Consider the following 27,195-nt stretch of genomic DNA (forward strand, 5'->3'; position numbering starts at 1 on the left):
ATTTGGTGAGTGCCGTCCTCCGGGAGATCCGGTAGCCCTGTCTTCAAAATAAAGCTCCAGGTTAAAGCTTCAGCTGTGGTGCCTAAACAATAGTTTAGGAAAGCAACAGGAGATAGATATTCAGGGAGCAGGGGTCCTCCAGGGCTAGAGCGAGCCTTCTCTTGCCCTCACCCACGCTGCGCCAGCAGTTGTTTCTCCAAAGCCACCAGGCATTAGCGCAGCGGTGAGGGGAGGAGAGAAAAGGAAAGGGAGGGGAGGGAGAAAGGAGGTGGGAAGGCAAGGAGGCCGGCCCGGCGGGGGCGGGACCCGACTTGCAAACTGTTGCATTTGCTCTCCACCTCCCGGCGCCCCCTTGGAGATCCCGGGGAGCCAGCTTGCTGGGAGAGCGGGAGGGTCCGGAGCAAGCCTGGAGGCTGAGGAGGCGACAGAGGGAAAACGACCGAGCTAGCGGCTCCAGTGCGGTGCAGGAGCAGAAGGGACGCACCACGCCAGCCCCAGCCCGGCTCCGGCGACAGCCAACGCCTCTTGCAGCGCGGCCGCTTCGAAGCCACCGCCCCGGAGCTGCCCTTCCCTCTTCGGTGAAGTTTTTAAAAGCTGCTAGAGACTCAGAGGAAGCGAGGAAAGTGCCGGGTAGGACTGACGGCTGCCTTTGTCCTCCTCCCCACCACCCTGCTTCCCCCATTCCCCCCCAGCCCCTCGTCTTCTCTCCGGCAGCTGCCTCTGCCCGCTACTCTCCGCCAGCACCCCCACAACCCTCTCCCCCCACCCCACGTCGGCCCAGCGCTGCCAGCTGGAGTTTTTAGAGAGGTAACTCCTTTTGGCTGTGAGCAGGCGAGCTAGCTGCACGTTGCAAAGAAGGCTCCTGGGAGCCGAGCGACTGGGGAGCGGCTTCAGCACTGCAGCCACGACCTAGCTGGTTAGGCTGCACGCACGCGGGGTCGGCCCCCTGGGTCCCCCTACTCCCTCTCCACCTCCTTCTGCCTTCCCCGACCTCTAGTGTGGAGCCAGAGATCAAAAGATGAAAAGGCAGTGAGGGCTTCAGTAGCCAAAACCAAAACAAACCAAAAACAAGCAACCCCCCCCCCAAAAAAAAAAAAAAAAAACTCAGTTGTTATTTGCACCTGTTTCAGTAGACACTGAATTTCGGGGGCAGAGGATTTTGCTTTTTCTTTCAAGATATGAGTATCTTTTGATTCTACCCTTCAAGTATTCAGAAACAGACTGTGAGCCTAGCACGGCAGATCCTGTCCACCGTGTGTCTTCCTCTGCACGAGACTTTGAGGCTGTCAGAGCGCTTTTTGCGTGGTTGTTCCTGCAAGTTTCCTTCCCTGGAGCTTCCCGCAGGTGGGCAGCTAGCTGCGCCGACTACCGCATCATCACTGCCTGTTGAACTCTTCTGAGCAAGAGAAGCGGAGGCAGGTTACCGGAATTAGGTGGAAGATTCAGCCAGGCTCAAGGATGGAGGTGCAGTTAGGGCTGGGGAGGGTCTACCCCCGGCCACCGTCCAAGACCTATAGAGGAGCTTTCCAGAATCTGTTCCAAAGCGTGCGCGAAGTGATCCAGAACCCGGGCTCCAGGCACCCTGAGGCCGCGAGCGCGGCACCTCCTGGCGCTCGTTTGCAGCAGCAGCAGCAGGAAACCAGCCCCTCGCAGCAGCAGCAGCAGCAGCAGCAGCAGGTTGACGATGGCTCTCCCCAAGCCCAGAGCAGAGGCCCCACAGGCTACCTGGCCTTGGATGAAGAACAGCAGCCTTCACAACAGCAGTCAGCCCCGGAGTGCCACCCTGAGAGCGGCTGCGTCCCAGAGCCCGGAGCCGCGGCGGTGGCCAGCAAGGGGCTGCCGCAGCAGCCGCCAGCACCTCCGGACGAGGATGACTCAGCTGCCCCATCCACGTTGTCCCTGCTGGGCCCCACTTTCCCGGGCTTAAGCAGCTGCTCAGCCGACCTTAAAGATATCCTGAGCGAGGCCGGCACCATGCAACTACTTCAGCAACAGCAGCAGGAGGCAGTATCCGAAGGCAGCAGCAGCGGAAGAGCGAGGGAGGCCGCTGGGGCTGCCACCTCCTCCAAGGACAGTTACCTAGGGGGCACTTCGACCATATCTGACAGCGCCAAGGAGTTGTGTAAGGCAGTGTCAGTGTCCATGGGCTTGGGTGTGGAGGCGTTGGAGCATCTGAGTCCTGGAGAACAGCTTCGGGGGGATTGCATGTACGCCCCGCTCTTGGGAGGTCCACTCGCTGTGCGTCCCATTCCCTGTGCCCCACTGGCTGAATGCAAAGGTTCTTTGCTGGATGACGGTGCAGACAAGGGCACTGAAGAGCCTGCTGAGTATACCCCTTTCAAGGGAAGTTACACCAAAGGACTAGAAGGCGAGAGCCTGGGCTGCTCTGGCAGCAGCGAAGCAGGGAGCTCCGGGACACTTGAGCTGCCCTCCACTCTGTCTCTCTACAAGTCCGGAGCACTGGAGGAGGCCGCATCGTACCAGAGTCGTGACTACTACAACTTTCCGCTGGCCCTGGCCGGGCCGCCGCCCCCTCCGCTTCCTCCCCATCCCCACGCTCGAATCAAGCTGGAGAATCCGCTGGACTACAGCAGCTCCTGGGCAGCCGCTGCAGCGCAGTGCCGCTTTGGGGACCTGGCGAGCCTACATGGCGGGGGAGCAACGGGACCTGGCTCCGGCTCGCCCTCAGCTGCAGCCGCCTCTTCCTGGCACACTCTCTTCACCGCCGAAGAAGGCCAGTTGTATGGGCCGTGTGGTGGGGCTGGCGGCGGCGCAGGCGAGTCTGGGGCCGTAAACCCCTATGGCTACTCTCGGCCACCTCAGGGGCTGGCGGGCCAGGAAGGCGACTTCCCTGCACCCGATGTGTGGTATCCCGGCGGCGTGGTGAGCAGAGTGCCCTATCCCAGCCCCAGCTGTGTCAAAAGTGAGATGGGCCCCTGGATGGAGAGCTACTCTGGACCTTACGGGGACATGCGGTAAGTTTTTCCTTCCAGAAATGTCACCTTTGGCCCAGGGCGTAGAGCAACTCTTCCCAGAGTGAACCCTCAGATACCCTTGGGATAGCTCAGCAGGGTTCCATAGGAGGGGCTACTCTAAATCTGAAAATCTCCCTGGGACTTCTGGCCTACCAAAGATTCAACTTGAGCGCCCCGAATCTCTGCTGCACGCCCTGGGTGCCGATCTGTGCCCCTACAGATTCCTCAGTAACTTCCCCAGCCGCTCCAAATCCTCACTACGTCCTGGGACTCCAGGTCCCACAGGTTGCAAACTTTAATCCGATTGCATGGGCCACCTTGAGAAATAACCCCCTTAAGCCCTTTTCCTCCCCTCCTCAACGTTGGAGAACCTGGATCAGAAATTTGGTCAGTTACTCCACTTCCAATCTGTTAGAATTTGCCTGCCAGCCTGTGTCGGGTTTTGGCAGATTAAAGATAAAAAAAAAAAAAAAAAAAAAAAAAAAAAACTGGCCCAAGCCCTTCTCAGCCTCCTCCTTCAAAGACATAGAATGGAATTCCTCCCGGTTAGGGAAAGAAAGTGGTCTCTGGGTCCTGAGAGTCCCTGTGTGAACGGGTGAATTTCCTTCCCTGAAAGCAACTGGGGACTTGCTCCAGAGTTGGAGGTTGGCAGAGAGAACCCAACCCAGGCACCTTTAGAGTAGGCAGAAGGGTAACTTTCTTGGTAAAGACTGGACAGGATTTGCCCTCACAGGTTTCTCAGCGTCGACTATGTTAAAAGTAGTTGTTTGGGTCCGTTTTCTCTTGTAAAGTGTTTATTTTCTCTGTGAGTTATAACAGATCCACAGCCCCTTGTTTCAGGTTTACATCAGATCTATAAAGGGAAGAATGTTCTTTTAATGAACAATTTAATCAGGCTTGAGTCTGACTTACAAAAGAGTTGGAAAAAAATTTTTTTGTCAAGCATTTCCTACTATTCCAGTGTGCTCTGAAATCTGCCCTGGGGAGGGAGGACTGGTGTTCTTCATTATTTTTCTTCATTTTAAGGACATGTTTGCATTTTAAAACATGCGCTGTTAGCTCTAACAAATTGCTAGTGACCTATGAGCCATAATCTTACCCCAGATTTTTAATTAAGACATGAAAAAAAGGCTAGACAATTTCATCTTATTAAAAATTCGTCCTCACTACAATTGTTGAGCTTCTTGGAGACCATATTGAAGATTTTTTCCCACAGCAAATTAAGATACTGGCTTATCTGGTAAAGGTGGATGACTTGATTTGGGGAATTAATTTCCCAGGTCAGTTGGGACCTGTTGTTCCTGTGGACTTGTGTTTTATTCTGTGTTTCTGTAGCTATTTTCTTTTATATGTGACTTTTCCAAAATTTCTTTGTTAGCCGTAACATCTTTGCTTGGTGACTTAAACTCAACAGTTTGCCTTCTTTCGCTGATGTTTTCATTCATGGAAGGTTGATAGCATAATATCAGTAAAGAAAGAAAGAGGAAGATAGGATTTCATGAAATATCATTTTTCTGGGCTGTTGAAGAAACAGCTTTTTACTAAGCTTTACATTATATTAGGTTTTTAATGTTTAGCTTGCAGGATTTTCAAAGGGTTCATTTGATATCGTCAAAGTGTTTTCCACTTAATTTAGAGTGTTTATTTTTGTCATGGCCTTATATCATAGGATAAAATGTCTTCATTTTATGAGAACAGATTTACTTGGTAGGGTTAACTTTTTTGTAGGGCTGTCACTAAACAGTGAAGCCCTTCTTTTGTAAACTTTTCTGGTGGTGGGGATGTCTAAGGCGCTTTTTGACCTACCATGATGCCAAACCCAGTCCCAGTCACTGGAACTTTCCATCTTCGGCATGCACCCCCCCCCACTTACTCACTTAACAGGGAGGAAACTAATGGTTCTACATATTTGTTAAGGGATATTTCTTTGAATATAAAACTAAAATTCTCAGGGAGTGGCTATAGAGAACAAAAGGTTTTTCTCATCAGGTAGGCAGCAAGCTTGGTGATTTTATCCTGGGTCTTAATGGAAAAAAAGAAAAAACTTCTCTAGTAGGCAGACTATCATACTTTGATGCCTCCTTGACACTCTGCTTAAATTAATGACATCAACTAGTGAGAATTAAGAGTACCTTCAAAAAGTCCAAGATTATTTAATCTTCCCTGGTTTATGATTGCTGTACTGGTTATGAGTCTAGTGAAAGAGAAAACAAGTGTTCCTGTCTCTTGGGTTGACAAAGACTTTCCCTTTCTAGGATATATAGAATCCCTGAGTCAATTTATTGACAATGAATCAATTTCATCAGACTGCAACCAATCCCAATCTAAAAGTTGATATATTTTTTTACTTTCTCTTTCTTTCCCTTACTCTGTAGGGGCACAATTTGGTGAAAGGCAAGGGATTTTTAAAGCCAGAGCTTCTCTCTGTATTGCATGCGTTAAGTGCCAACTTAGAATTAAAAATCTCAAAATTCTAGAGGCTGCCAATAACCTGTTTGGTTCCTCCCTTTTCTAATTGTGTTTGTGTTTATGTACATTAGTTAGTTGTGTGGAGGGAATTTCTTTAACTTTAGTAATGTCTGCATTAACTCTATGTTCTTATACATTTACGATGTTTCTGCCGAGAAAAGGAGAGAGGCCAAAAAAGGTGGTCATTTTTTATTTTTCTTAATTTGGTATGTGATTTGAACAGAAGGAAAAATAAAAAGTGATTTTGGGGCTTGTGTGAAACCTTGATGATATTTTATGGAGCTATCTTCTCTTCAATATCAAACAAGACAGCTTTGTTAATTAACCACTGGCCCACTTGACAGAAATAAGGCCCCTTATTTTCCAGCAGGCAGCGCAATAAAATGGCAAACATTTATACTTGGGAATTGGGTCCTGGCAAGGCACACAGGAATTATCGATAGGGTTTAGAGAAATTATCTATATGCAAAAACAACATTTTAATTTTTCATCTTGGTAGTTTGTTCTGGTCTCCATAATAGGTAGTATTTTAGTAGTGCTTTGGTATTTCCACGTCCTCTTTCTCTGTTCGTTTTTTCAAAAGCAGTCATTTTACTAATTCCTCTTGCCATCTCCTCCTCAGTTATCAGACAGCTTCTATGACTATCTTACAAGAAGCAGTTTGTCTTATAAAGCAGAATTTTGCTTTGGGACCAAGACAGACTGATTCTTTCTGTCCATAGGCTTTGAGAGTTGGTATACTGGGCAGAAACATACTTTCTCTGTGGTCAGCAAATAGCTGGTGAGGTCTGTCTGGATCCCAATAATCAGAACCTGAGGACAAAATAGCCACCCTGAATGGCACCCCATTTGGAAATATCCGCAGGATGTAGTCTTCTCCCTTGTCTACAGCTCAGCTCTGCCAAAGGTTAACATCGGTGAGAGAAGATTTTCGTAGAAGTTTGCAACCTTCCAGTGCAGAGTCACTTTGAGGTGCTTTCTTGCCACTGTTAATATTACATCATCAGACTTTCATTCTTTGAGCTGTAAACTTTGAAATAATATTTTGGATTTGCTGGCACATTTAATTTTCTTTGTTAAGTGTTTTTCCTCTCCGTAGTAATTTTCTCATCTGGTATACACATATAACATTTAAAACAAATAATTCCTTGGTCTCTTGATTCATACATGTACTGTGGTTGCTCTTGGTGGGATTATGTGAGTTGGAGTTAGGAACACGGACAATTTTATTATTTTTTAATAGTGATATCAAGACCACCAGTTTTATTTAGAAACCCTCACAAACAAGGAACAGAGTGTGGGCTGGGTACAGCAAAGCAAGGCCCTTATTCTATAGCCAAACCTGAAATCATGATTCTGAAAAATAAAAAGCAAACAGAAAAATCAAGTTTTGTGAGGTTGGTTGGAGAGGGAAAAGGAAATCTCTCCCCACCCCGAACCTCCACCATTTTCTCTTTGTCTGCAGCTTCCTCAAGTGCTGCCTGTCCCTGATTTTCTTTTATTCCACTCCTTTCATGCTTTTGACATTGAAATATAGACTCTTCTTTCCACTTCTCAGGATATTTTTCTCATTACACCTGTGGCATGCTCTTAAAGAATTTCTTTTAAAAAAATATCTAGAGAATAACAGATCAACGCCAGCGCCTCTCTCTTAAAACTGGATGACATGAGGGGATTGCAAAATGAATAGCCAAGCTTTTTAACCTTGAGATTAGAGCCTGATTCAACAGTTGCTGAGGGAGCTAAACAAGGTGGCTTGAGGTCTTAGCAATTTAATGAAGTATTTTTCCGGCTGCTGTCTCTGTCTCTCTCTTTATTTCTGCCTCTTTCCATCTACTAGCCATGTTAGCAACCTTCTCTCAGAACCTGAGAATAACTGGACCCTCTCCCTTCCCAAACACCTCTGTCTGAGTGAGAGCTCAGCAGTGCTATCACAATCAGTAACTAATCTGCATATGAGGGTGCTCACTGGAAGTGTCCAGCTCAGCTAATCTGCTCAGGCTTACGTGAAAATTAATCATTTGAAAACAAAGAAAGATATTGAAGAGAGTATTCTACCTCAGACTTCCCCTGACAGCATTTTACCAAGTTCTGGAATGTTAAATTCAGAGTAAGTTATCCTCGTTTTAAACACAGAGTTGACTTTTTTATAATTTGCTTGTGAAGTTCTGTACAGTTACCAGCATTAGTTACCCTTCATCATGTGGAAGAGAATTATGAAATATCATATTTATGTAGAACTTTTTTCACAAAAGAAAACACCCAGCCTTTTCAGTTTATTCACTTCACTTTTGTAAGTTTGAGTAGACCAGGAGGGTGTTTAGTGATCACCCCTTTGCTAGTTGAGAGAGGGGAAATAGTTGCATTTTATATTTTGTTTACCATGTGGGGAAACCTCTCTAGATCAGTACTTCCCAGCTTTTTCTTTTTGAAGCTTCTCATCTGGCAGATAATGCGTTAGATTGTTGCTCCGTAAGGGCTACTCTCAGTGGCTGCTACATAGAGATGATAGTCCACAAATTATTACTTTCACACTCATGAAAAGTGCCACCCCTTCTCTCTCACACAGATTCCAGCTGGCAACCTGTGGGCCACACCAGGGTGGAGGGTGGTACATCTAAATAAATTTATAGCATTAAAGTGCTGGTCACTTGAGAATGCTGTCAATTTAGATTACTTAATACCTAAGTTTTATTTTTTAGTAACAGCTTATTTGAGACATAATTCACAATCCATATAATTCAACCATTTAAAGTGTATAGTCCAATGGTTTTCAGTATATTCAGAGTTGTGTGACCATTACCACAATCAATTTTAGAACATTTTAATCACCCCCCAAAAAAATTCTGCAACCCTTAGCTGTCATCCCCCAGTACTCCCCGAATCCTGAGCAACCACTAATCTACTTTCTGTCCCTGTGATTTGCTTATTCTAATATTTTTTTATAAATGGAATCATGCAATATGTAGTCTTTTGTGACTAGTGTCTTTCAAGTAGAATAATGTTTTCAAGGTTCATCCATGTTAAAACACATATCAATACTTCATTATTTTTTATAGCTTAATAATGTTCTATTATATGGATATAACACATTCTATCTATCCATTTATCAGTTTATGGACATTAGGATTGGGTTTTTTCTACCTTTTGGCTGTTATGACTAATACTGCTGTGAACATTCATGTACAAGTTTTTTTGTGTACATATATTTTCAGTTCTTTTGACTGTGTACCTAGGAGTGAAATTTCTGGATCATATCATACCTCTGCGTTTAAGCATTAAGGAACTTCCAAACTGTTTTCAAAAGTGGCTGAATTTTTTTACAATCCCATAGTGATGTGCGAGGGTTCTATTTCTTCCATATCCTTGATAACACTTGTTATTATCTTTTAGATTATAGCTATCCTAGTGGTTATGGTGTGGTATCTCATTGTGATTTTGATTTGCATTTCCCTAATGACTAATAATGTTCAGTCTCTTTTCGTGTGCTTACTATCTGTTTGTATATCTATTTTTTTTTTTGAAAGAGCCATTCAGATCCTTTGCTCATATTTAGCTTGGGTTATTTGTAATTTTTATTATTGAATTTTAAGAGTTCTTTATATATTCTGGATATAAATCTTTTACAAATATTCAACAGATTGTGATTTGTGAATGTTTTTTCACATTCTGTGGGTTGTGTTTTTTTTTTCTTTACTTTTTTTCACTTTCTTGATGGTATCCATTGAAGCACAAAAGTTTAAAGGTTTGATGAAGTCCAATTTATCTATTTTTTTGAATTATGATTTTGGTGTCATATCTAAGAAGGATTTGCCTAATTCAGGGTCACAAACCATTGCACCTATGTTTCCTTCTAATAGTTTAATAGTTTTAGCTGTTTATGTTGTCTTTGATAAATTTTAACATAATGTTTATATGTGATGTGAAGTAGGGGCCCAATTTCATTCTTTTGCATGTACATATCCAGTCATCATGGCATCATTTGTGGAATTTCTACCCATTTAACTGTCTCTGCTCCTTTTGTATAAAATCAGTTGACCATAAATATGAGGATTTATTTCTGGACTCTCAACTATATTCCATTGATCTATATGTCTGTCCTTATGTCAGTACCACACTGTCTTGATTATTATAGGTTTTTAGTAAGCTTTTAAATGAAGAAGTGTAAATTCTTTTTCAAGATTGTTTTGGCTACTGTTGAGTCCCTTAAATTTTAATATGAATTGGGATCAGCTTGTTAATTTCTACAAAGATGCCAGCTGGGATTCTGGTAGAGACTGTTGAATCTGTAGATCAGTATGGGGAGTATTGCCATCTTAACAGTGTTAAGCCTTCTGATCCATGAACATAGATAGTCTTTTTATTTATTTTGGTCTTCTTTACTTTTTTCAACAATGTTTTGTAGTTTTCAGAGCATAAGTTTTGCACTTCTTTTGTTAAGTTTATTCCTAAGCATTTTATTTTTTGATTCTATTATAAATGGAATTTTCTTTTCAGATTGTTCATTGCTAGTGTATGGAAATATAATTGATTTTTATATATTGATCTTGCACCCTGAAACCTAGCTGAAAGTACCTGAGTTTTGAATATCTCTGGGACTTAAGAGACAGAGTGTTTCTGCTGCTGCCCTGAAAGTAAAAGCATACTTCATTTAATCTTGTATTAATGCTGCATAGTGACACTGTTGTTAGTTTTACTCAGTTGTGAATTGGAACTACTAATGCCATTTCCTTCCTGGATGAAGAGGAGAATGTTTCTAAATTTTCTTCTCTTTAAAAAAATAGCAGGAAAGAGGCCTAATAAGTTTTATGCAGTTAATATTCTTTTTTTTTTTAAGAATTTCAATTTGGGAGCTATTAGCAAGGGGCTAAGGAATAATAATCTATATAGAACACTAACATGAATAGGTAACAAATGTAAACTAGGCCACAGAAATCACTAGCTATATTTAGCTTATGTTTGGGTTTGCATAAGCAGCTAAAGTCATAATTTTATGTTTTTATATGTTGTCCTTTGGATAAAGTAAATGCCAACAACACTCCTTCTGGTGAGTATTTCTAGATGGGGAAATGGTCCATTTACTTTCATATACTTTAAGCTTCTTTTTAGGGATGTCCTCTATAACCATGAAGCAAAGATAAAATTCACCTATACAGGCACTGAACTTTTGCTTCATTACCCCTCTATAGTAAGGGTCATGGTTAATCAGCTACAGTTGCATGTCTAGATAATGGTAAGTGAACTACAGTCCACCTGGCAAAAGGTCCTATTGTAACCTAATAGCTGGCTTTAGAGATTACCCTATAAAGTGATTTTTCAAAAAGAATCTATCAATCAACCACTTCTCATTAAGCACCTGCTATGTGCCAGCATGTACAAGGAAGAGATCAGGGGAAAGAGGACATAATTCAGAGAGACTCTTCTTCTTTCAAGGAGCTTATAGCTACTTTTTAAAAAACCCATAAAGGCAGCACCACACCACAATGCCACGATGCCAGTATGACAACATGCTGGATTGCATGGTATGAATTTTTTAAATGTACACATTCCAAAAGGAAATGGATCAATATAGGTTGAAATGGCCAGCAGTATTACCTGTGGCTGCCTCTAATCCTTCATGAAGTAGATGGGAGCGTGACTGAACTCAAGCAATTGATTACAGATCCTGATGAATATTTCAAACAATAGGAGGTGGTACCTCCAGAAAGACAATAAAGAGTAAAAGCAAAGAGTTGAAATCTATTTCTGATTATTCAATAGTGCAACCCCATTCAAGTTTGTTACTAGTTCCTTCCTTGATTTCTTAGGCTATATCATCACACTTGTTGGGAACGTGTTTTTGATGCCTTTGACTGGACAAGTCTGCAGTAATATGAGTATTGAATTTTTATAAAATCGAGGGTGATTAATGGGTCTTAGTTTGGTGTAAGAGCCAATGAAGATGCCCAGTGGGGTAGTCAGATCAAGAATTATTTTTCTGTTCTCAAAGTTTCCATCAATCCTAGTAGCTTGCTTTGAGGTTCTACATAAATGGGGTTTCAGAGTGTTGATTAATGGAGAGAAGTGATAAGCACATATCAAACAATCCAGGAGTAAGGGGACAAATGATATTCTTATAAGGGCTTTGTTAAATTAAACGATGTAGCTTTCTGAAATGGCCCTCCTAATCATGGGCTCTGTTCTCTGTAGGTTAAGTAGGTTCCTTGCTTGTGGAAGTGTAGTCCCACTATCTGGCCGCTGGGGGGACCGCAAGTGTCCAGCATTTCCCTAACAGCGGTCAGCCTACTTTGGTGGTTTAAACATACAGCCAAGGCCCTATCACAGGATAACTTGAGCCAGACTGCCTAGCACCAGACAGTAAATAAGCTACCGTAGTACTTAGTGTTTCATCTGGGATGTTCTTTCCCAAAGTGCCAGACATTTTTAGTGCCAAATATTTTGACTTCTTGATACCTTTTTTTTGCATGTGGAACAGGGAACAGTGGTGACATTGGATATATTCCAGTAGCACTGTACAAGTTATCACATGATTTCATATGCCATTATTGCATTTCATTCTCATTTATACCCTGTGCAAGCAGCAAATGTTTAGAGTATTATAATACTGTTCGTACTATTATAATAGTATACCCATTATAAACATTATGCTCAGTGAGGTTAGGTAACATATCTACAGTCGAACAGCATCATAGTGATAGAGCTAGGATTTCAGTCCCACTCTTTCTTCTGTAAATCATGTGTTTCTGCTTTTATCCCATAGCTCTTTTTTACCTTATAGATAGAAAAAATGAAAGTCAGATAGGCAAAAAACCACACTAGTATCAATAATAGAAATTGGTGAAGCTCTTAAGACTTCTAGGTCCCTTATCCACCCACCAGACTGATGGATTGGGTTGTGTGGGAAATGTGGGTGTCAATAACCTTGCCATTCTATTTTACAGACTGCATTTATTCTACAAGTACTTATTGAGCACCTACTATACTGTACTAGCCGCAGATGATGTAGCAATGTACAAGGCAGACAAAAATCCCTCCTTGGAGCTGACAGTTTAGTGAGAAGAGACATTTAGAATATATCAGAGGGTAAAAAGTATTATGGACAATAGCTTATCAGAGTGTAGGGGATAGAAGTTGAAGGTGGAAGGGAATATTTTATATGTGTTGGCCAGGGAAAACCTTACAGAGAAGGTGACATTTGAGAAGTGACCAGAAGGAAATGAAGAAGTGAGCTGTATGGATATCTGGAATAGAATATTCCAGGCACAGGAAACCACAGGTACAAAGAGCCTGAGGCAGGGGCACACCTGGTGTGGTGGAGGACACAAGGAGACCCATATGGCTGGTTTGAGTAAGTAGAGAGTGATAGGAATGAGATCAGAATTAATGTGGTGCATCACAGGTCTTCCTTAGGACTTTGGTTTTTACTTTGAAATGGAGAGCGTTAGAAAGTTTTGAGCAGAGTAACACAATCTGACTTACATTTCAGCAGGATCCCTCTTCATCATATCATCTGTCACTCTCTGATATATTATATATTTTTTGTTTATTTACTGTCTGTGTGGAGAAGAAACTGTGGGAGCAAGGGGGAAGCATGGAGGGATTCAGGTGAGAGGTGATGGTGGGTCAGACTAAGGTGGTACTGGTAAGAGGAGATAGGGAGTGGCTAGATTCTGGATGTGTTTTGGTGGTAGAACCAACAGCATTTACTTACAGATTGGATATTCGTTGTGAAAACATAGAGAGGAGACCGGGATGATTGCCAAATTTTGGTCTGAGCAACTGGAAAAATGAGATTGCTGTTTACTGAGATGGTAAAGATTGTATTTAGAGCAGGTGCCTGGAGCAGGGTAGGAATCAAGAGTTTGATTTTGGATGTATTAAGTTTGAGTTACCCAGTGAACGTCATGATGGCTTCTTCTCAGTTAGTTTTCATGCATTGCCCTTAAGTTTCCTGCTCTCCAAGGAGATTAAGAGGGACCTTAGAGATCACCTAGACTGCTGGTGCCCTCTCCCCGCTCCCTTTTTACTTTATAGAGGCCTAGAGAAGAGTAGGTACTTGTCCAAGGTGAAATGAGCTGGCAGTAGAACTAGGGCACAAACTCAGTTATCTTGGATTCCAACTCAGTGTTTCTTTTCTCAGTGTTATTATGAGGCCTCATTTAGGGGAGAGAGTGGGGCTTTCCTTCTTGCTCAAACCTTAAACCAGGTAATTAAACTAAATATTAAATCAAAAACTGAATAATCCCACAAATTGGCTGTAGCCCCCAGTCAAACTGAAATATTATATGTTTTCACTGAACCACATACAAAAAAATTTATCCCAGAAAAACGCAGTAAGTGGACTTTTAAAGGCTGCTGAGCTTTGATTAAAGGTGAAATCTATAGGAAACTTGAACAGAAATGTTCTAAAATCCTATAATATTAGAGTTCGTGGAAACTGGGAGACTATCTCATTCAACTAGCTCATTTTATGGGTGAGGTGCCTGAGATACAGAGATGGAAATGTATTTAGCCAAGGTCACACAGCAAGCTAGTGCCTACACCTAGTCAGAGCCTGTTCAGAGGGTTAGCTGTATGTCGCTTCCTTGCAAAAGTCTATATTGGAAGTGATTCCACACTCAGAACAAAGAATTATAATAATAATAATGTGTTAGCACTTACTGTTTTCTGTGTGCTAAACTTTGATTCCTTACAGGAATTAATTCATTTAATTCCCAAATCAACCTTAGGAAGTAGGCCCACAGAGGTTAAGAAACTTGCCCAAAAATCACACGGCTAGGAAGTAGCAGAACTTGTGTGCACCCCCAGAATGTCTGGCTCCTAACCACAAAGTTCTTACCACTGTGCAATTCCAACAGCTTCTCATATTACCCAGCTATTCACCTTTACTGACTAAAAGACTGGGGCCTGAACTGACTTCATTATGCCCTGCCCCTATTATAGTCCACTGATCCCCACCAAATAGCTGAATGGCCTGTAGGTTAAAATAGGGGTGGAAGGATGGAAAAAGGTGGTGAGAAGAAGTTGATAACTTATGATAGAAATTGAATAGCAGGACTATAGGAATTCTGGAAAAGGGCCTAGAGATCCTAAGGTTGAAAATCTCAAAGCCTGATACAAACCTGAGCAATTCAATGACTGCTTAAAATGGGTGAGGTACCAAGTAAGAAAAAGAAAATAGCCAACTTTTGGAGTCAGGAACTGTTTATGTGCTTTAAATGTATTAATTCATTTAATCCTCCAAATAACTTCATGAGGTAGGTACTGTTATCATCTAGCAATTAAACATGCCCACGGTTATAAAACAAGTAAGTGAAAGAGCCTGCATTAGAATCCAGGCAATCCAGCTCTATAACTTATGTTCTTTCCTACTACATTTAGGGAAAAAAGTGCTACTTATATTACAAAAAGTTTTTAAAATGCAAAAACATTGTGCCTGAACTTTGAACATTGAACAAATCTTGTCCTTAATATACACCAGTTTCTTTTAAGGGCTCACAGAAGAAAAGATACTGACCAAAGGTCACATGGTGAGTAAGTTAGCAGAACCAGAGCTTGAACTTGTGACTCCAAACTGCCAAAATTCTTTCCACACTATCATTCTGGCTCCCTTCTCACACTGACTTGTCTCCTTCCATTCCTTCTTCAGTATTACTCACCTCTCACCTTTTAAAAAATTGTCTATCTCCATCAACAAGTTTGGACAGAGAATTGGGAGAATGAGAAGAATTGATCTCCTTGCAGAAATTGGTCAAAAAGAACAACATATCAGGAAAAAAAATGCAGCATATGGGATTTACACTAAGAAGAGGAACTTCCCAGTTCTGAGTAGATGCTACCTCCATCCTGTTAGGCCCAAATGGGTTGTGCAGGATCCCATAGGAAGTCATGAATGTGGTTGTCAGATAACTTTTTTGTTACTGTGGAAATGAAAGCAGGCTACTGCATGAGTATGTCTCTCTTCAAGTTTTCTTTTAAAGAAGGTGTAGTCTTGCCACTCACATAAATGATAGCTTCTTAAACATTTCTTTTGAAAATTGGCAATGTATTAGAGAAAGCATTTTTCCAAATTTGTCATGTTGGGCCACCTCTCTGAAGCATTGTCCAATCTCTAATTAGATAAAAAGATTGCATAAACCAAGAGCTGGGAGTTAAGGTGGAAACACTTGATGTTTGATGTTTGATTGTAGAAGGGATTCCAAAACATGTTTTGGGTCTGTTTACACTGCCCACCCCTCCTTCTCTTTCATCTTTGTTTAAAAACCAAAGTTATCAAGTGTGTAGTCTGTGGGAGTTTCCAATTGTTCATCTAAGAAATTTGTTTGATCAGCCTTTTAAATAAAAAAGACCAAATTAGACTGAGATATTTCAGTTACCAACTATCTAATAATAGACCAAAAATCTTAGACATTTTCATATTTTCAGATGGTATATTTGTTTGCTTTGGACATTTGCTGGGCTTTGCTGAGGTGCTGGATTGACTCAAAACATTCCAGGTGACATGTGGAATTCAGTAGGGTGGACTCTTTTCTACCCTTCCAGGTTCAAAGTTCCCCATCAGAAATGACCTCACAGTGTCTGGGTGAAGCCAAGCTGAAGACTTTGGGAATTAGAGTGGTGAAGGGATGTGTGTTTCCGAATGCCTTCTTAGTCATTTCTTCTACCCAAGTTGAGATCCTTATCACCTCTTGCCTGTATTAGTACAGTGACCTTATGTCCCCTCTCTCTGGCTCTCTCTGCTACTCTCTAATTCCTATGGTATTCATGCACTAGATCTTCCCAAAGTGTAGCTTCAATTTTGTCATTATCCTGCTTTAAACATCCATTAGTCTATAAGCTCCTTGAGGGTGGAAGTCCTGTCTAATTTTTCTCCCTGCTTTCAGTGCTCAGCACAGAGGAAGCCTTGCTGAGTATTTATGTAATGCATGGTTAAAATTTCAGCTCCTCCCCATTTGCTTATATGTTAAAGTTCAAATTCTTTAAGTCTGGTGTTCAAGCCTCTTTATGATCGGGTTTATTTTTCCAGCCTGCAATGCTATAATTTCCTTACAGAAGTCTTAAAATACAGCCAAATGGATCTAGATACTGTCGCTTTAAACCATCCCACTCTTCGTTCTTTGAACATGTTATTTTTTTATTATCCCTTTGGCCTTGAAAGCTATCCCAATTTCAGTACTATCCATTCTTCTAAGCTTAGCTCAAATACAGCCTCCTACAAAATGAGTTTTCTCATCCCCTCAACCCAAGAAGAAGTGACCTCTGTGACATTATGTGGTTGAAAGAATATTGACTTCAGTTTCCCCATCTGTAAACCAGAGCTAGAAATCTCTAGCTTATAAGATCTGGGGAGGAGAGGATCAGATGAGATGATGGATGTTAGACACAAGTCAAGAGTCTGTGCTTAATATCTTTTAGATTTACCCCCTTTTTCCTTCTCCATTGATATGGTACTTAGTCCCTTAAATTATAATTATTTGTGTGCATATCTGATATATCCTTTCAGATATCTTTCCAAACATCCTTCTCTATTAGGATAAGGATTATTTCTGCAAAGATTGTTTCTTTGGATATAAGATCCCCAAAACCACATAGCTTAAGGTGTAATACATACTAAGTACTCCATAAGTACCTCTTGATTACATGATTCTGAGTCAGTAGTATTAAGTGACTGCCAAAACCAACTGATGGATGATAAATTCCATTAACAAAAATACAGTCGGCCCCCAGATCCATGGGTTCCACATCCGAGGATTCAAGCAGACAATGATGGAAAATATTTGAAAAAAAACAATAATAACGGCCGGGCACGGTGGCTCACGCCTGTAATCCTAGCACTCTGGGAGGCCGAGGTGGGCGGATTGCTCGAGGTCAGGAGTTCGAAACCAGCCTGAGCAAGAGTGAGATCCTGTCTCTACTATAAATAGAAAGAAGTTAATCGGCCAACTAATATATATAGAAAAAATTAGCCGGGCATGGTGGCGCATGCCTGTAGTCCCAGCTACTCGGGAGGCTGAGGCAGGAGGATCACTTGAGCCCAGGAGTTTGAGGTTGCTGTGAGCCAGGCTGACGCCACGGCACTCACTCTAGCCTGGGCAACAAAGTGAGACTCTGTCTCAAAAAACAAACAAACAAACAAAAAAAACACCCCAAAACCCCAATAATAACAATACAACCATAACAATAATATGAATAAAAAATAATAGTATATAACAGCTATTTACATAGCATTTATTTTGTGTTAGTTACTATAAGTAATGTAGAGATGATTTAACGTGTATAGGATGATATGCAACAGGTTAAATGCAAATATGATGCCATTTTATATAAGGGACTTGAGCATCCTTGGATTTTGGTATTTGTGGGGCGTTCGGAGGGCCAGAACCAAGCCTCTGTGGATACCAAAGGACTACTGTATGGGATTCAGAATAAAGGAGGTGATTGTCTTGGTCTGTTAAATTCTGGTCAGACTATGTTTGCAATGTGATGTTCAATCCCAGTATTCATGGAGCATCTTTTTTGGTAAAGTGTGAGTCGCTGAGATACTAGGTTGATATGGTTGCAGAGGAAGGGAACATGGCCATAACTATTGCCTCAATATATCTGAAGGATTGTCATGGAATAAAGAAGTTAGATGTTTCTCTGTAGTACCCCAAAGGGTGAAACCAATAAGGACAGATGACAGTTAAGTAAAAGAAAAAGTTTTCTCAGAATAGTTTCAACCCACATCAGAAATTATCAGCGTGGGCCATATGAGTTTAGTTTGTCCTACGTGGTGTGTGTGTGTGTGTGTGTGTGTGTGTGTGTGTGTGTGTGTGTTTATTGAATTACTTGCTAACATTTCACTTTAAAATTCAGATTTCCACCTTTGGGAATGAAGATATGGCAATATTGAGTTCATTCCTGCATGGCAATGACCAACTGGAGGTGAAAAGCAGCTGCTCCTCTAGATGGGGCATGTGCTTTTATTTTTTGCCCAGGAACCAGCAACCTGCTTTATTCATTTAAGTTACCCACTTGACTCTTCCAGGAATTTGAGTTTGCCAGCCCAGTCAGATCAGGGAACTAGACAAATCTTGAGAGCCTTTCTTACCCAAGGGCTTTTGTTCCTCATATAGGAGGAGCTAAAGAAATGTACAAGCAGCCCCATAATCAGATCAGACCTGGCTTTCAGTTCTGGCACAGCTGTTTACCAGCTGTATGACCTAGGGTGAGTAACTTAACCTCTGTGAACCTCAAGTCTTCTTTATCTGTAGGACACTTTCCTAACAGAATTATTATGAGACCTGAATACAACAACTAAGATAAAAGGCATGGCACTTAGTAAGTACTGAAATATTGGTTCCCTTCTTCTTATTCATCACACTATATCTTTCTGTCTATTGGCAGGATTACATAAACAGTAAATTCACCCTCACTAAAGACATTCAAGAAGAGGCTTGACCTATTAGGAACCATGTATAGGGCAGAGGTTTGGACTCAGAGTAAATGATTTCCACAGTCACTTTCTAACAATTTAAAAGCCTATAAATGACTTGAAAATGCCTATTTGGATGATTTTAGGCATACCTTGCATAGTTAGGGATTTTTAATAAGTAACAGAGGGGCTGAAGGGCCTTTGAGGAAGAAGCTGGGGTCAGGGCTAAAGTATAATGTGTTGACTGACATTCAGGCATAGGCTTTGGTATCTGACAGATTTTGATTTAAATCCTGGCCCTGACTCTTACTAGCTGTGAGTTCTGGGCCACTTCACTTCTCTGAGTTTCAGTTTCTCCTTTCTAAAATGAAGATACTAATACTTTTCTCATTGAGCTTTTGTGAAGGTAAGCCAGATAATGAAAGCAAGCACATCTAGCCCAGTACCTGGTCCATAGTAAAAGCGTGATAAATGGTACCTATTATTATTAGACGTAACAAGCAGAGCTTGGGAAAATGCTAAACTGTGGCTGAAGTACATGGGCTTTTCCCCAGGCCACTGCTGCCTTAACACTCCCTTCCACAAAGCTCCGCCTCTCCAAAATGCTTTGGCTGGAATGTAAGTGTGAGGTCATTGCAGATAACGGGGAGCATGATTTGCTTTGGTAATACAAGTTATTAAGTTACTTCCCTCAGCCCAGCTGAAATATTTTACTAGTTGCTGTTTGCTTCAGAGTACAAGACTGAGCTGGTCTGAGAAGAGAGGGAGAGTGAGAAGATCCCTCTTCTCAGCCAGAGATCATGGTCCTCCATAGGGAATGGAATGACTTAATACAAGGTCATTCCATTCCCTATGGAATGGGAATGGTGATTTGGGGGACCCTAAATTTAAACCAGTCACTCCATTGCACACATTGATCCCTTTCCCCCAGAGAATAACTGGGCAGGGATTCTCTTGACTCCTTCCATGGCCTGGAACCATCCCCTCTTCTCATTCTCGTGATTCAGCTGGCAAATGGCAGATAGCAGAACAAAAACAAGCCTCTTAGCATAGAGAGAGAGCGCTTCAGAGCAGTGCTGAATTTGCTTAGGAACGTCATGTTAATAAAGGACCTTCCTGATCGCTTCTCAACACCCCAAACAGAGTAAAACACTTTTTTTTTTAAACGGCAAGCTGTGTCTCAGAGCAGCGCCTTGCCTGGGTATATTTAAAGATCTGCTGAGTCATTTAAGAGCAGGCTGGCAGATCACAAGAGGCAAGGACTATACCCCAGTCTACGGGGGAGTAAGTTGAGAGGTGAAATCTGTTTGGCTTTCTCCCATGGGGAAAGACAAGGTGACCCACTTCTAACACCCACGACTATAGAGAGCATCTGTTAAAGCTGCTCATTATACCACCTTTGGACTCCTCAGTTTATGAAAGAGTGAGAGAGAGAGAGGGAGCACTTGTACCAATGAGTCTGCTGTCTGGAATTGTATGTCCCTGCTGTTGGTAGTTGAGAGTAGCATGGAAGTGTTAACTTGGTGTGCTCATTTCCCTTCTTCCTTTTCAGCTTCTGGTCACATGCATTGTTACCATGGCACATGGTAGTTGGTGTTAGGTGACATAGATTTCTTTCTATTTGATTGTCCACTGTATTTCTGAATTTATTAGTTGAGAAATTAGCAGTTAGCAAGTGTTCATCGTAGGTACACATTGGAATTTCTTTAGAGCCAGTTATCCCCCTTGTTTTAATCCTGTAAACCTATAGTCCTGAAAGGTGGAAAAGCCAGAGCTTCTCCTTGGGCCTGGCCTCTTTGAACCCTGTTTCACAAACTCCAAGCTCCTTGATGTTTCGAGACAACTGCCCTCCTCTTTGTCTTCGCATTGGTGAGTTCCTTCATCTACTTTTCCCATCTCTAGCTCCTCAGTCTGTTTCTCATGCCTGCTACAGTTTCCCACTCCAGTTTCACTGTGCCATCTCCCTGCCATCAAAACCTTCTTCACAGCCCCTCACTTTGTTGAAACCATTTCTGAGCAGAGGCATCAGGCATGTTTTTTTGGTGACTTTAAAAGGTTAGTATTAAGATCTTTTATCAGTGGTAACACTGAGTTGTTCAAGCAGCCATGCTCAGGACCTAAAAGGAATCAGGTAAGCTAAAAGTCACTTGGAGCTGGCAAGTTCTCTTCCTTACTTTCTCTTTTGCATTCATTTTATGGATGGTTTTTGGAGGAATTAATGGCTGTCTTTGTTATAGCGAGTGGATATGAGAAATGGTGAGGACTGGAAAATGGGAATGGAGCCATTGAACATGTTTGAGACTAAATTATTACAATCCCTAGGAAGTATAAAGTTCTTGAAAGTTCACCAAGTACTTATAGGCATATTATCTCTTTTGCTTCTCAAAACCAACTGAGAGGTAGGCACAACAGGAATCAACATTCCCAGTTTATAGATGAGGAAACTGAGCCTGAAGGTAACTCAGACAATAAGTAGCAGAACCAAGATCTAGACCATGAATTTTTTATTGTAGGTCCAATTTTTTTCAAGTTCACCGCACAGATTTGCTATTTAACAAACAAATGAAAGAGTACATTTGGGAATATTATTTCCAACTTTTGGTTAAAGATCTGTCCCATCCCTTGTGGAGCATCTTTTTCATTCTCAGTGATATCAGTCTGGTTAAATGATTAATATTTCATTCATTAATTCAAGAATTAATTCTCTCATTTGTCAATACATTTCCTGAATACCAACTTTGTATCAAACCCTGTGCTGAATTCCAAGGATACAAAGAGAAATAAGATATTATCTCAGGTCTCAAATATTTCACAGACTGGAGACTTACATCTCAGTAGTAAACATATTAGCAGCTGCTTATGAAATGCTATTAGCAAAATCTCAAGTTATATCCCTCATGCGCATTAAGTATGGCCATCCTAAAAATGGGGTGTCTTTTATTTGTGGTACATGAAGATGAAGCCTTATGAGTAACTCATTTTAATCAAATTTTGTCCTCCTAAGAACAGAAGTGACATGTTTTAGCCTCTCTGTGTGTGAAGGTTGGATGTGTAATGGTGGATGGGAACTGGGGTATTGCTAAGTAGGATCTATGGGGGACTTTGGTGAGTTCCAGCCCTCTGCATTGTATAGAGGGTGGGGATGACAAAGATTATTGCATAAGAGTTGGTTTTAGATTTGCTTCAAGTAAAGGGTCAGCAGACTTGGAGCATCATCATTCCACTTGCTTTGAAAGTGTGACACTCAAGGCTCTTCCTAGCATAGATAAACTGTATTGGGTCAAACATGTTTTTTTAGCATTTGCCTCTCAGTGCTAGGTGCTATATTAGATGTCTCACTATTTTCTTGTTTAGTCTTTACTTTAACCCTAGATAATTCTTCACTTTATAAGTGACAAACTAAACTCCAGAGACCTTAATGACTTGTTCAAGATGATACAGTAATAATTTGTTGGCTGGAGATTTGAATTTTGATTGTTCAATTTTTTTGTCCTCTGGCGGCCTCACTGCTATTTTCACTATTCCACCCCACTTCAGCTTTATTTTTTGTAGAGGCCATTAAATGTACTCCCCATTAGCCAAAACCTCTTGCCTCCCTTCAACATAACTCTTCTCTAGCATGTTCCTAATAATCCTCTGAAAAGATTTTACAGCCTTCCTGGGTACTGTGGCCCAGACTCTTAATCCAGGCCCTTAAGTGCCTTGGTTAACTGTAAAATGGAAAATCAAAGTCACAGATAATTCAGGAAAAATGAGTTTGGGATGTCAATTTCCTGGGCAACTAGTCATCTCCTTTTTACTTCTGTAGCTTCATAAACTTACCCACAATGTTCCCTGCGGACTAGGAATAATGGGGATGATGGGGAAAGGCTTTCTTTCCTTCCTTTCCAAGAGTCCTTCAGCCAAGTGCCACACCTCCTCCTGCTTCTCTATTCTCTGTGCAGAGATAGAGGTGGGAATTAGGCTTGGGTTCCTTTCAGCCCTTAGTTCATGCCAGGGCTTTCTTTCCCTCTAGCTGGACTGAGGTAGGAGGAGAAGTTGAATAGATCCCAAGAGGACCAGAAGTGAAGATGGCTGGGGTACTTGAAAGAACAGTGGACCTGTGCTTCAAATAAATACTGGGGCTTATGTCTAGACTTTGTGGGTTACTATCTGTATAATTTTGGACAAGTCATCAGTTCTGAGTCAGAATTTCCTCATCTGTAGATTGTAACATAAATTCTAATTTTATAGATGAAACATTAAGTCTAAAAGTATTTTGTAAACTCAGAAAAGGCTTATGGATTTAAAGTCAGCTGTTTTTATTATCACAAACTAAATATTATATATCAGTGACGAAACGTTGTCCTGTTTTTCCTAAAAGCCTGAGCATGTGGGGTTTAAGGGGTAACTTTTGCCCCTGTACCAGCCACTTTGCAATTGTAGTGACTGGGCTGAGGGCAGTGGCCTTGCTTCTGTATTGAGCAAATGTGAAAAGAGGGTTATACATTTAGGAGTCAGCAGATGGCAGACAGAACATCCCCTCCAAATCTTCCTCCTGTGCCCCAAAGCCCCTCTTATTTATTCATACTAAACATTTGAAGCCCATTTCAAATAATCATGTTGGTGTCTGGGCTTTTTTCCTTCTTTGTATGTAACAAGCATTGACTAAAAGTGTTACTCTTCATTTCTGAGGACTAATTGTGCCTGTCTTCTAGACATGAATTCAAAAGAGTGGGTTGAAAGAGAGAAAGCTTATACCAAAAAATCAGAGATGGTCAAAATTTAGGGGACCCTAAAGGTCAGTCCCCTTTCGTATGGATTGGGCAACTGAAACCCAGACAAGAAAGGAGATTAGACCAAGTTCATACAGCATGTAACTGGCACGTTCAGATCGGAAATCTACGGCTTCTGCTCCCAGGTCAGTACTAGATGCCCTTTCCAGCTCGGATGTCTTTTGATCTAAATGATTTTGACTCTTTCTACTATACACTGGGGACAATGGGTTCTGAGGTCTCAACTCTTACTAAAGTAGGAATATGTGCCCTCCCCTCTCCCTTTGGTTTTTTCCAGGGGCCTGGCAGGCAGAGGGAGTGTGATTTCCATGTGTAATATTTTCATGCCATTGTCCTTGCCTAAATCACATTGTGAATCCTGCCATTGACAAAACAGTGATTAGGATGGGGGGGGTATGTTTGCTTGCTATCTGCCCCCTCTCCTTTCCTCCCAACCCAGTGTGCGTAGCAGAGTGTTTTATCATCTCTGATTTGCCAAGCTTCTCTCTTCTCCTGTAGGTACTGAGAGTAGAGAAGGATTCCACAGAGGTCATCTACTTCATCTTCCTGCCTATTCAAAAGCCTACTCCAAGCTGCTGGAGGCTTGCTTTGTACAGAACTTTGTACAGGACACCAGAGAAATGAATGCAGAGTGCTCTTGACACTCCCTGTCTCTTTTTCCTATGATATGATACTCTGGCCTCACAGGTGGGAGGTTCTTCGGATGAAAACTTAGAACTCAGTTTCTAGGATAGTGAGTGTTGTAAGGTTTGAACTACGGCCTAATAGGATGCAGCCATGGCATTATCTATTAGGCATCTAGACCAGCTTGCTTGAACATCTTAGCATGTTGAGTAATTTGGGGCAGATGATGTTGGGGGGTGGGGTGTGTGTGTGTGTGTGTGTGTGCATGTGTATGGGAGGGTTTGAGCAATTCATTATTATTAACATGAAAAAAAGCCTTTAATCCCCTATACCAAGGCTACCTTTTTCATGCATATTGGCCTACCTGAAGGACCTTTCCAGATAGTAAACAACATACCTGATGTCTTCCAGTTTTCAGCCTTTGTGCAAGGAACAGCTGTGAGTTTCTGCACATGTGTCGTGGTTTGATGTTTGTATGTGATTGTATACCAGAGTATGTTTTTGTTATTGTGAATCCATTTCCTAGCAGTTGTGACACACAGAGACCCAGAAACAGTTTCTTATTCTGTGTGCTTTGCTAGTGGGACCATGTCTCTTCTTTGGTACATGTGTCCCTTTGTAATTATGTGTCTTGCTAAGTCATTGTGACCTGTCTCTTTATACTAGTTCTGTCCTTGTGTCTCTGTGCTTTATTGTATTTTTTTTCCTCTGAGTTTGGGCATGTCTCTGTCTTTGTGGACATCTCTCACTCTAGGCCCCTGTGTCACTCTATCTGTATTTATAGCTGTTTCTTTCTGTCCATGTGTGGATTTCTATGTCTGGTTTGGTCTTTATTTGAGCATCTGTGCAGCCCTTTGTTGGGGTGACCATTTCTATTTGTGTATTACCCCTTCTTTGTGTGTCTGCTTCTTTATGTGTCTTTTTCTTTGGCCCTAGATTCTCCATCTCCATGTGTCTCTGTGTGTGTAGGTTTTGATGCTTCTGCTTACTTAATCTTAATTCATGTTTCCCTGGGTATGTATCATTGTCTTGCTGTTCTAGACTTTTGTCATTTTAGCTTATTTATGCTTCTGTATATATCCAATGGAATTGGCCTCTTCATGTTTTTTGTGCACGGGCCTTCCTTCCTTTTAGTTTGTTTGCATGATCACATAAAACTGTGTCTTTGAGAAGCAGAACTATCCATGTTTGCAATCCCGTGTGTTGGCTGTTTCTGTGTATGTCCCTGTGTATGCATCTGATTGTATCTTTCTACTTCTCTGTGACTAGATATTTCCATGTAGCTGTCTCTGTGTGTGAGCTTCTGTCTGTTTCTGTGTTGGCTGTACATCTGTTCATAAGTGCCTATTGATCTTATAAGAAGCTCACTTGCTCTCTGAGGAATCTACTGGATTATTTTGTGAGATACTTCACATGTCTTGTGTTTTACTTTCCTGTTTGTCTTCTGGTTTGCCGGTTGCCATGGTACTTTGGTGTATGTTAGTACTTAGGTGCACATAATTATTCATGTATGATGTCAGAAGAATCAGTCAAGAATTGCACATCTTGTGTCTTTATTAACAGGACAGTTGTGTGTGGAGAATTGTTGGGAAATGAGTGATGTTCAGATTATAAATCTTTTTGTGTTAATTTCACAATGTCAGTGAATTAAATTTGAAGGGTACAAGTCATGCAAGATATATGGTCTTATAAAAACTCAGTGTATCAGTAGTGGAGAAAGCATCTATTTGTATTGTAAAGTCTTATTTGTGGTGTTCATTACTGGATTAGAAGGTGTTACTTTTCTGGTTTAGTTTGGCTTTTTGTGTTGAGGAGTTCCTACAAATGGCATCTTAGGGACATAGAGCTCTGAGGTTGACTTAAAGGACATGAAGTGCAGACACAAAATAGAATGAAAAATGACAGAGAGATGGGTATGTTTGATATTGGTATGGAGTCAGCCAGTGTCTCAAGATGGAGTGCACAGAAAATGGAGAGATGAGGGTTATGGAGAGAAGCTTAGCAGGGCCCCATCTTTCCTTGTCCTGGGCTGCTGTGTCCATGCAAGGAAGGCAGCAGGGGATGAGGAGACCAGCTCTCTTTTTTCTTCCTAGTGGAAGGTTACCTCCTGTATTTAAAACTTACTTTGATTTTTCTTTCTTTGCTTGATCATATTCTTTTCTGTTCTTGTTTTGCCACAGTAAGAAGGAAATTTCCAAATGTGGCTCACCCATTTATTATACTTGTTTCTTTGCAAGATATTAAAGAGAGATTGTTAAATGTCACTGCAACCATTGTACAAGCTGATCCACTGATATAAGCAGGGGCATTTTATGCCAGTTCTGCAACCTTCCCCGGGTATCTATGGTGCTTATTGGGGGCAGCCATGATTTTTCTGATGTCAGCCTCTAATATCAGTGTTTAGTGTGTACGCAGAATTCTTAAGAGTACAGTTCCTTCTCAATTATGGTAGTCCCTGAGAAGGAAGTCGTCACTAATAACGTGCTGGTTTCAGTGGAAACATAAGTTATCTAGGTATAGAAAAATTAATATGGTATTCTGCTAAGGGAATATCTATCTAGAAGTTAGCTGCTTTAAGCTCAATAAAAAGAGCACAAAGATTCTATGAGTATTCTAATCTGATACTCCTATAAGATGATAGGAGGGATATTTAAAATACCCAAAATTTTTAAAAATTTTAAATCTAAATCAAGATGTTGGGTAATATCATATCACAACAAATATTTTTATAAAGGTGTTTTTTATATTCTCTAAAAGAGTGGAAGTCCTAGATATTGCTTCATTTATTGATAGAATATTGGATTTTAAAATTCTAGCATATAAAAGAAAAAAGACAATTTCTTGGAGTTTATTGTGATTTTTCTATGAAATATCATTCAACCTTTTTTCCATTTTCTGGTGTGATGGAAGCTGGATTTCAAGATTTAAGAAGATCATT

At 41.4% G+C, this 27,195-nt stretch overlaps 1 protein-coding gene across 2 annotated transcripts in view; it reads left to right on the top strand.

The window, feature by feature from the left end:
• The first annotated feature begins 315 nt into the window (after nt 1-315).
• The window catches only part of AR (androgen receptor), a 172,916-nt gene continuing 146,036 nt past the window's right edge, over nt 316-27,195 (top strand). Inside the window, exon 1 of one of the 2 annotated variants that reach the window (XM_075999318.1) lies at nt 316-2,975. In XM_075999318.1, the coding sequence (XP_075855433.1) occupies nt 1,459-2,975 (1,517 nt within the window). In that variant the 5' untranslated portion in view covers nt 316-1,458. The remainder of the gene's footprint in view (nt 2,976-27,195) is intronic. The other variant, XM_012736271.2, reaches the window with a different exon arrangement.

This window comes from Microcebus murinus, chromosome X, assembly GCF_040939455.1.
Source record: "Microcebus murinus isolate Inina chromosome X, M.murinus_Inina_mat1.0, whole genome shotgun sequence".
Classification (NCBI taxonomy): domain Eukaryota; kingdom Metazoa; phylum Chordata; class Mammalia; order Primates; family Cheirogaleidae; genus Microcebus; species Microcebus murinus.